This window comes from Myotis brandtii, unplaced genomic scaffold (assembly GCF_000412655.1).
Source record: "Myotis brandtii unplaced genomic scaffold, ASM41265v1 scaffold455, whole genome shotgun sequence".
In the NCBI taxonomy this organism is placed as follows: Eukaryota; Metazoa; Chordata; class Mammalia; order Chiroptera; family Vespertilionidae; genus Myotis; species Myotis brandtii.
In genome coordinates, this window is record NW_005367384.1 from 1,740,182 (window position 1) to 1,750,957 (window position 10,776).

Here is a 10,776-nt window from a genome sequence, read left to right on the forward strand (position 1 = left end):
AAGAAGAAGAAAAAGAGAGACTACATTCACATAACTTTTATTACAATACTAGAGACCCAGTGCACAAAATTCGTGCACAGGTGTGGTCCCTAGGCCTGGCCAGCGATCAAAGCTCAAGCGTCTGACGTGGAAGGACAGGTCCCAGCTGACCTCTAGGCCCTGGGCAGCACCTGGGCCCCTGGACCCCTACCTGCCCCCCTCCGCTTGAGTCACGGCGCCCAAGTCCCCACCCAGAAATGCGGTAAGCACAGCCGGACGCCGAGGGCCAGGGCGCAGTGTGGGCCTCTGGGCCACCAAGCGGTGCTACACAGAAGTTGGCAGGCAGCACACTTCTCCTGGCCGGCCTCACAGACTGACTCCTGCGAGAACTCACGGGGAGCCCGACTGGCCCCTGCAGTCCCAGCAGCTGTGGCCCAGCTCACCCAAAAGAGGCCATGCAGGTGCGGGGCAGGCTCCTCGCGGGCACCCAGTACTTGAGTACGGGGGCATTCCCAGCGCGTGAGCCCTGGCATCCCAGGGGAGGTTAGCAGGGGGAGTGAGAGCGAGCTCGGCGGACACCCCACATTCTCACTGCAGCTCCGTCCTCATCACCCCTGCCCCCAGGTAGCTGGTGAGAGGTCACAGCCCCCTGCCCAGGCGCCATATCGCCGACACCCGCCATGTTCCACACCGCCCCCGGTGGTCAGCACACGTCATAGCGAGCGGTCAAACTCCCAGTCTCCCGAACGACTACCTGAAGGGGTAATTTGCATATTAGGGTTTTATTATATAGGGTATTGTTATAATTGTTCTATTTTATAATTAGTTATTGTTGTTAATCTGTTATTGTGCCTAATTTATAATTAATCTTTATTAGAGGTATGTATATATAGGAAAAAGGATAGAACATACAGGATTTGGTACTATCCAGAGTTTCAAGTATCTGTTGGGGTCTTAGAATGTATCCCCTAAGGATACGGGAAGACTATCTATAAATACAAAAGCCTAAGCGCCCACTCGACTGGTAGCTATGACACGCACTGACCACCAGGGGCAGACGCTCAACGTACAGGCATGGAAACATGGAACAGACTGATGAATCTGAGAGGGAAGGAGTGGGGGGAGGGCGGGAAGAGATCAACCAAGGAATAGACTATGAATCTGAGAGGGAAGGAGTGGGGGGAGGGCGGGAAGAGATCAACCAAAGATCTTATATGTATACTAGAAGCCCGGTGCACAGATTCACACACTGGTGGAGTCCCTCGGCCTGACCTGCGGGGATCGGAACAAAACCGGCAGTACAACATCCCCTGAGGGATCCCGGATTACGAGAGGGCTCAGTCCAGGCTGAGGGACCCCACCGGTGCACGAATCCATGCACCGGGCCTTTAGTCCTACTGTAGTTATTTTCTTTTTCCCCTTTAACTTTAACATTGATGAAGCAAAAGCTGTGGTGGGTAAAACTGCTGTGCTTTGGCATGAATCAAGCAGTTACACCAAACTGTGCTATATTAATTACTATATTCTTTATTGCCACACTGACAGTAAAGAAAAAAAAGGTCAATTTCACTTGAGAATGTTCTTAATGAAGTAGTAAAAATTATTAATTGTATTAAATCTGGCCCCTGAGTATACTTACTTTTGCTATTCTGTGTGATGAGGTGGAAAATACACATACAGACTCTGCATACCAGAGTGAGATGGCTGTCCTGGAGGAAAGCACTGTGCAACTGTGTGAGCGGCAAGCTGGTAAGTCATTTTTACTTGAAAGAATGACTGACAGACATAGGGCCCAGTTTGGAGTATTTGAGTACTGTATTTGGCAGATTTGAGTATCTGGCAGATATTTCCTCAAAAAAGAATGAAACAAGCCTGTCACTTCAAGATTCATTTAAAGTACAAGACAGACAAATGGATGTTAATGTAAGGTTATAAAAAGTTAATTAATACAGTTTCGGATTCCACATTGCAACTACCCTTCAAGAAATTGCTACTTGTCAAATTCTGGTGTAATATCAGACAAATACCCACAATTAGCTGAAAAGGCTGTTAAAATACTTCCCCCCTTTCCACCATGTATCTGTGGAAGACAAACTCTTCAGAGACTTGAAATTCAAAAGTAGACATGAAGACCCATTGTATTCTATTCAGCCAGACAGGAAGAGATTTGCAAGAATGTGTCAATCAATGCCATTCTCCTCACTAAGTGATTTTTTTTGTCTTGAAAAAGTCATTTTTCATAAAATGTCATTCATGTTGCCCAGCCAGCATGGCTCAGTGGCTGAGCATCGACCTATGAACCAAGAGGTCACAATTCAATTCCTGGTCAGGGCACATGCCCACCCGGGCTGCAGGATCAGTCCCCAGTCAGGGGTGTGCAGGAGGCAGCCAATCAATGACTCTCTCATCATTGATATTTCTATCTCTCTCTCCTTCTCCATTCCTCTCTGAAATCAATAAAAATATATATTTTTTTAAATGTCATTCATGTTAACATGTTGTAGGTTAATTCACTTGAAAATAACTTAATCGTGTATTTTTTAATTTGTTTTAATTTCTAAAACAGTATATATGTGTGTGAATCCACATAACCAAAAAGTTCAAGAACTGCTGGACTAAATGATTTCTGAGATGGGTTATTAAAGAAGGAAAAAAATTTTTTTAATCCTCACCCAAGGATATGTTTACTGATTTTAGAGAGGGGAAGGAGGTAAGGGGGAAGGGGAGAGGGAGGGAGGGAGGGAAAAAGAGAGAGATAGAGAAACACCAACCGGTTGCCTCTATTACATGCCCTGACCAGTGATCAAACTTGAAACCCACAACCTTTTGGTGTACAGGAGGATGCTCCAAACAAACTTGAAACCCACAACCTTTTGTACAGGAGGATGCTCCAACCCACTGAGCCACAATGGCCAGGGCAAGAAGAGAAATTCTGACTTAGAATAGTAAAAAGAAAAATCACAATGAACAACTAAAAAACATGTATCTTCAACAGGAAGTAAAATCTGAAATTATTAGAAAACATGTAAAGTGTGATTCTAAAGTACTGGGACTCGTTTCTGGGTGGCTTATGGCACCGGTCTTTTACTTTAACAACAGGCACTGCTTTCATGATCGATAAGAAACCAGCTCACGCCTAGATCAATCAGTATTTCAGCGTGCCAATTGGGGCCCTAAATACCTCCAATTAGTTATTTTGCCACATTTCCCCTCTAACCACAATCTTTGATCCCTGATGTCATCTGGGCTCAATAGGACCCAGGATTAAGCCCTCTTGGGCACACACCCAGGTGACCTAGAGATCCAGGCCTCAAGGAGCTGCTGCAAGTTTCAAGATTTTCTTTACTCTTGGGGGAAGCCACCGAACTCCCGAGCACATGGTTTTCCCAGGAACTGACAGACTGCAAACAGCTTTTTTCTGTTTCACTGCCAGAATTCAGCTGAAATATACTTTTGCTTGCCTACTTAACAAGTGTAAAAAAAACAGAACCAAAAACTGAAACAACAAAGTAGGACTAACAAAAAGAGTCAGAAAATAGGTTAACAGAAAAAGCCTAATGAAGAAAGTTTAGGTCCATAATATAGCTCTGATCAAGATGACTAATACCAGTAGGTGAGAAATGGTCCAAGTGCACTTAGTGAATCGTCCAATGTTTAATGAAAGTCATGGACAAAATGGCTTCAAATGCTCCAGTGATTCAAGCTGTCCTGCAAGCATGTACAATTACCACGTGAATGTACCGGCCTGCATGAATGTAAGGTTTCCTTGTGTTGTGGGGGAGGCGCCGTGCTAAGTCACTACAATTGCTACATGTTGGGACACTTCCTGGAAGCATGACATTGTGGGCACATTCAAAAGGTCACGGTGAGAATGTTTGTCACAGAGTAAGGGCTGTGCACGGAGGTGGGGGAACCACGGATGTGAAAGAGCTTCCTGGTGCACAGAAGGTGAGCTCAAGCGACCTGAGTTAGGGGTTTGCTCTCCGTCTCAGGTGAGAACCTGAGGGACAGGAGCTGTGATGTGGTTGAGATGGAATGTTGAAGACACCCTGAACCCTGCATCCTTCTCCTGAAGAGAACTCAAGAATCTCTTACGCTATCTCTATCTTTCTCTCTTTTTTTTTTAAACATGTTTTTATTGATTTTACAGAGAGAGGAAGAGAGAGAGAAACATCAATTGGCTGCCTCCTGCACGCCCCCTACTGGGGACTGAGCTACAAACCCAGGCATGTGCCCTGACCAGGAATCGAACCAGCGACCTTTCAGTGCACAGGATGATGCCCAACCAACTGAGCCACACTGGCCAGGGCTCTTACACCATTCTCAAAGAAGGACTGTACTGTCTAGAGAGGTAAGACTTTTTAATTTAATAGAACAAATTTTTGTTAACAATTTTCAGTCAAGTTGTCCTCAAATATTAGATTTAGCCATTACCTCTTTATTATCTATAAACAGAGATTTCATGCTTTTTTCACTTAGTATTTCCAATGTTTGTCCATGTCAGTGGAATCCATTATAAATTCTCAAGGTATGCTTAATTCGCCATAAAGTACCTAAGATAGCTATACATAAAAACAAAAGCACCCTGGTTGGTATGGTCAGAAGTTAGAGTGTCAGCCCTCCAGTTCGATTCCACATCAAGGGCACGTAACTGGGTTGCAGGTTCAATCCCTGGCCCTGGTCAGGTCACATGCAGAAGGCAACCAATCAATGTGTCTCTCTCACATACATGTTTCTCTCTCTCTTTCTTTCTCTCTCCCCCTCTCTCTCTCCCTCCCTGCCCCTCCCTCCCTCCCTTCCACTCCCTCTAAAAAAAATCAATGGGGAAAAAAATAAAAACAAAAGCTGTAATAAATACTTTTTGGTGATGCTATTTAAGGTATTTAAGAAATGTTTAACAATATATGTAAACAAAATATTTTTTAGAGTACATACTCATTTACATATACTTCTGCCACTAAGTTCCTTTCCACTTCAGACAAGGAGTCTCAAAGGGAAGCTGGAGTAAAGGTGTTATAGACCCCAGCACAGGAGGAGTGAGGGTACATGCCACCTCTGGCCTCCCAGCAGTAGTCTTCAGGAAACAACCCTGGGTTTGAAAGTCTAAAGAAAGAATGGAAGGTCAGCACTGCTCTCCACGAGGCAGGTCCACATACACACAGCTCTCCTCGATGAGTCAGCATCTGACTTCTACAAAACCAACCCATCCAAACTATTTCATCCACAGTTCTAAAACAGCACCACAGTGAAACCTTTCCTAGCAGCAGAGTAAGGAAATAAATAGCTAAGCAGAAAAGTTAATGCCAGTTCAAAACAAGCTAATAATGTAACATGGTCCCTGGCAGGAAAGAGTTAACACAACAGGCCTGAGATTGCTATCCTTAAAAAGACCTGCTTGCAAGGCTGGCCCTTGCCTGGCATCTGGAAACTTGGATCCCCAGAGGGTTCCCATAATTCCCTGCTAAGACTGGCTTACTGTGTCTGAACTGTTCAAACAATGTGGTTTATGAGTAACACCTGCTTTCCTTCTGGGAGTGTGGGATTTTCGTATGTGCCAGGCAGAGTGCCTCCACGACCAGCTCCAATAAAAATCGTGGGCACCCTGTCCCTATCGGGCTTCCCTAGTAGACAACTTCTCACCTGTGTTGTCACAACTTGTGCTGGAAGAATTAAGCACACCCTGTGTGACTCCTGGAAAAGGGCTCCCGGAGGCCTGTGCCGATTTCCTCCAGGCCTCACCCTATGTGCGTTTTTCCCCCTTTGCTGACTTGGCTCTGTATCCCCTGACCTGTAATGAACCACAGCTTTGAATACAACTATATGCTAAGTCCTGTCAATCTTCCTAGCGAATCATCAAACCTGGGGGTGGTCTTGGGGACTCTCAACCCAGTTATCTAAAACACAAAGGCAGCCTTAGGCAGTATAACCAGAAATGTAGTGGCTAAACCAAACCCTATTGTTCTGTATTTATACAGACGGTACCTGAAATACCACATTTAGTGTTCAGTGTCACTAAACTACAGTTGAAGGGGCCGGGGATGTTTTACCTAAACAAGAAGAACTTGGGGAGGCAGGCTTTTCTCAGATATACAACAGGCCTCGTGCAGTGGGAACAGACTTCGTGTACATGGCTCAAAATTAAACAGCAGAACATGTTTATGTCAATAGAAGAACTTCCTAATGAGAGTTGGTGAAAAATATAATTGTGCATCTCAGAAAAATAGGGAGTTTCTTCTCCCTACAGGTTTTAAAACAGAAGCTAGGTGGTCATCTTCAATAACCACAAAGAAAGACACCATACTGGTGGGAGGTTAGGGCGCATGACCTCTCTGAGGCCAGGCCATCCTGAAGGTTTGTGATGAGTCAGTCAATGATCATTTAGAGGGATTCGCTGTGCACACAGCACAAGTCAAGCATCTGTCAGAAATCCAGCTCTCTATTCTTAACACCTTTCCTTTTAGAAGTCCCTATCAGGCCCTAGCCAGTTTAGCTAGTGGATAGAGCGTCAGCCTGCAGACTGAAGGGTCCCAGGTTTGATTCTGGTCAAGGGCACATGCCTGGGTTGCGGGCCTGATCCCCAGTGGGGGGCGTGCAGGAGGCAGCCGATCAATGATTCTCTCTCATCATTGATCTTTCTCTTGCTCTCTTCCTCTCTTAAATCAATAAAAAATGTATTTAAAAGAATAATAATAAAAGTTCCTATCAAGAACTTATCAAGTTAAATTCAGGAAAACTGTTCGGGTGCCTCTCCACTAGAACATCAGCTCCATGGTGACAGGTTTTTTGGTTTTTTTTTTGTCCTCTAGGCTTTTACTCTCTGTGTCCTCAGTGCCTAGAACAGGGTTATGCACGATAGACCCACAATAAGCAATTGCCTGGATAACATATTTACATTTTGGGGGCAGTATATAACCTTTAGATCTCTGTCAACTTTAAATTGGTCCAAATCAGGGAAATAATTCTTAAGAAATAAAACATGCTACAAATATAAATAAACAGCTATAATTCCACGTAAGCAGAACTCAAATAACGTGGTAAAGACTGAGTGGAACGGATTTGTGTATTGAGGTAGGTGCTATAAAGGACAGCATGAGTGGAATGGATTTGTGTATTGAGGTAGGTGCTATAAAGGACAGCATCTCTGTCCCAGTCATCAAAGAATGTTCTTGGCCCATGTGAGTACAAGGAACTAGGCTGCATACTCTCTGAACTTAAGCAAGATACAAATGAACAAATGAATCAATCAGAGAGTATGCAAATACTGAGACATTAAACTATGTAATACACAGTGTGCACAGTTTAGGAAATAAAACACAGCAGAAGCAAGAAAAAAAATTCTATTTTTTAAAAAGTGACATTTTATCTTGACACAAAGAGAAAAGCACAATTTTGATAAGTGGAAAGAAGGTAAATGAGCTTACAAAAGAACATGAGCAAAATCTCAAAGACAGAAATAAGCAGAGTATTTGTGAAACTCAATGAAAAAATGGTCTAGCCCGAATTGTGTGATTTCAAAAGAGTGAGAAATAAGCTGATTGGAGTAGTATTGAATCAGGGCAGGCTAAGAAATCAAACAGAAGAGTATGGATTGTATGCCACAGGAAATAGTAAGCCATTTCAGAGTCCTAAGCAAATGAAACAAAATAGGAGACCTTGGGAAGAATTAGAAGTAGGCACGGTTCCTTTAAATCCATCCCAGCACTTTGTTCTACTTACCTCTACAGGTTCAATCGATCTGTTAAAAGCACTCGGGGTCCACTGCTTAGAGATGCTGACTTTGACATTGCTAAACGTTTTTCTTGATGCATGGAGCAACGAGTAACTACAAAAGAGAAGAAATACAGCTGAACAAATAGCAAAGAAAACAGCCTTTAATGAAATCACAGACATATTCCTATTTGTTCTTTCAGTTTTAGAAAAAGAGAAATACTGCTTTATAAGGACTATCAACTGAATTAGTCTCTGCTAAGCAAAAGAAGTAATTAACTAATCTTCTTCAATATCAGCCCCCATGTTCACTCATAACTTATCCCTGGATCTAGAAGATGAAAATGTGACTGATCCCAACCCACTTTAAATTATGGTTCAGTTCTGGCCTGGCCAGTATGGCTCAGTGGTTGAGCATCAACCTATGATCCAGGAGGTCATGGTTCGATTCCCAGTCAAGGCACATGCCTGGGTTGGGGGCCCCATCCCTAGTAGGAGGCGTACAGGAGGCAGTCGATCAGTGATTCTCTCTCATCATTGATGTTTCTATCTATCTCTCCCTTCGTCTCTGAAATCAATAAAAATATATTTTAAAATAAATAAATAAAAATAATAAATTATGGTTGCAGTTTTGTAAAAAATTTTAAGTCTTTAACAAACACTGACTGCTCATTGCACTAGCCATTCAGTAGCTTTTTGTTTGTTTTTTTTTTGTTTTGTTAATCCTCACATGAAGATATTTTTCCATTGCTTTTCAGAGAGAGTGGAAGGGAGGAGAGGCAAGGGAGAGAAACATCAATGTGAGAGAGACACATCGACTGGTTGCCTCCCACACGTCACGACCAGGGGTGGAGAGGGAACCCAAAATCCAGGTACTGTGTCCTTGACCGGGAATCGAACCCACAACCCTTAGGGAGAAGAACTGACGCTCCAACCACTGACCAACACTGGCCAGGGCAGTAGCTTTTTCTTTGGGTCCTGCATTTCCTCATACTACTGCTTCCTCCCACCCCTCACAAATGGATATCCCCTAAACCAAGTATCTAAAACTACCTATCAACTCTTACATAATTAGAGAACCATTTTCCTAGTTTCTACTTGAAAATAAAACAAACAAAAAAACCATCATCCTCATTTGTGGTACCTTTAATAAAGAAGAAAATCTATTCAGAAAAAATAATCAAAATAGTTGAGTCACAGGGTTATGAATAACATGCCCCTAACACCAAAAGGCCTACTTTGTGTCATCAACAGACCACTAAAGAGGGCCACTGAGGGCCACAGAATTGACTCACAAACATGGACGATTCTTGAATCACGCTGACTGGGCAGGGACCTCACATGAGTTCCCAGAGTTCCTCACAACTGTCTCATACCATTTTTACTACTCAAGGAGGCACAGGGCGGTCCCTGAACATGCACACCCTTTGTTCTCAAGCTCCTCATTTTAACAAATATAGGGCTTTATATTCTCAACCACAGCACCACTGACATTTTAGGCCCCCAAATCCTCTATTTGTGGGGGGTTGTCTTGTGCATTGTAGGATGTTTAGCAGCATCCCTAGTCTCTACCCACTAAATGCAAATAGCATGGCAACCAAAAATGTCTCCAGACATTGCCAAATACAGGCAAAAGAGCCCCCAAGAACTACTTTATTAGAGCTATCAAGAAGTACAAGAGGAGTAACTAGTCTATTTCATGATAAGTCCATACAAGTTCCTGCATGAGAAACTCGCCACGAATAAGTATCTCCCTCAAAAGGAAAAAACAGCAGCAGTTGCAACAATCCCCTTACCTGAAGAAGGTGAGCAGGAACACGACAACATGATGATGGCTGAACCGGGACAGCAGAGTTCCTCTCTGAAAAACACTTGGCCAGGCCATGTTCTTCCTGACCTTCCTTCCAGTCTTTGACCTTAAAATTTGGATAGTGGATGGCTTACACCATTTCTTCTTTCTGGAAAGGCAAAACACATTATTAACATTACTCAGTTTATCCCAACACTGAATTATTTAGGCTTATAGCCAGTCAGCATATAATCAGGCCTTGAAAGAAAAATCATGTGGGCTAGCTGACACCAGAAAACCAGATGGATAATTACGTTTTACAGCAGTTAGCTAGTCCTTTAAAAAAAAGGAATCCTTGACCAAAGGTTACACCCTAATAGGAAGAACTCTCATGCAAACTGATAAGAAAATCACCCACTTTAACAGAAAAAAATGAGCAAAGGAAATGAATAGACAATTCAGAAGAAATGAAATGGCTATTAAACTTACCAAATAATATCTCACTAGGAATATAAAAAATGCTAATAAAGGCAAGAAAATGTTTGCACAGTTAAAACAGACTGTGGCCTGGGGGACATCTGTAATACTCTCAATGATAAAGATAAATAAATTTTAAAAAACACAACAGATTGTGGCCAATACAGCTCAAAGTCCAATGATTTCTGAACTCTCATATGATGTTGATGGAAGTGAAAATTAGTACAGTATTACAGGAAGACAATCTGGCCAAGTTCATCAAGAGTCTTTGACACAGTCCGGCTGGCGTGGCTCAGTGATTGAGTGTCCACCTATGAACCCAGAGGTCACGGTTCGATTCCCAGTCAGGGCACATGCCTGGTCCCCAGTAGGGGGTGTGTAGGAGGTAGCCAATCAATGATTCTCTCTCATCACTGATGTTCCCCCTCTCCCTTCCTCTATGAAATAAAAATAGATATATTTAACATGATGAATTAACTTTTTTTAATAACACAAGAAAATATTAAATGAAAAAGTATAAATATATTGAACTCCATATTTACATACTATTTTTTAATAATTCTTTATTGTTGAAAGTATTACATATGTCCCCTTCCCCCCCCCATTCATATTTACATACTATTTATAAATAATAGTATATGGGAATATACTAGTATAGGGAATATACTAGTTCTTCTTAAGTAGTGGGAGTAGGATTAATTTTAATTTTCTATATACTTCCCTAAAAATTCTACAATAAATGTATATATCACTTTTATAATCAAGAGGGAAACATCCAACAGCATTGAACAAGTCCTATAACTGATCTGCATATTAGGAAAAAT

The 10,776-nt window shown here is 42.4% G+C and overlaps 1 protein-coding gene across 1 annotated transcript in view; it reads right to left on the minus strand.

The window, feature by feature from the left end:
* Positions 1-9,669, minus strand: part of SLC37A3 (solute carrier family 37, member 3) — a 36,971-nt gene extending 27,302 nt beyond the window's left edge. Inside the window, exons 1-2 of the mRNA XM_005875003.2 lie at positions 9,483-9,669; positions 7,696-7,801 (exon numbers count right to left, since the gene is read on the minus strand). Of these exons, the coding sequence (XP_005875065.1) occupies positions 7,696-7,801; positions 9,483-9,571 (195 nt within the window). The 5' untranslated portion in view covers positions 9,572-9,669. The remainder of the gene's footprint in view (positions 1-7,695; positions 7,802-9,482) is intronic.
* Positions 9,670-10,776: the final 1,107 nt, after the last annotated feature.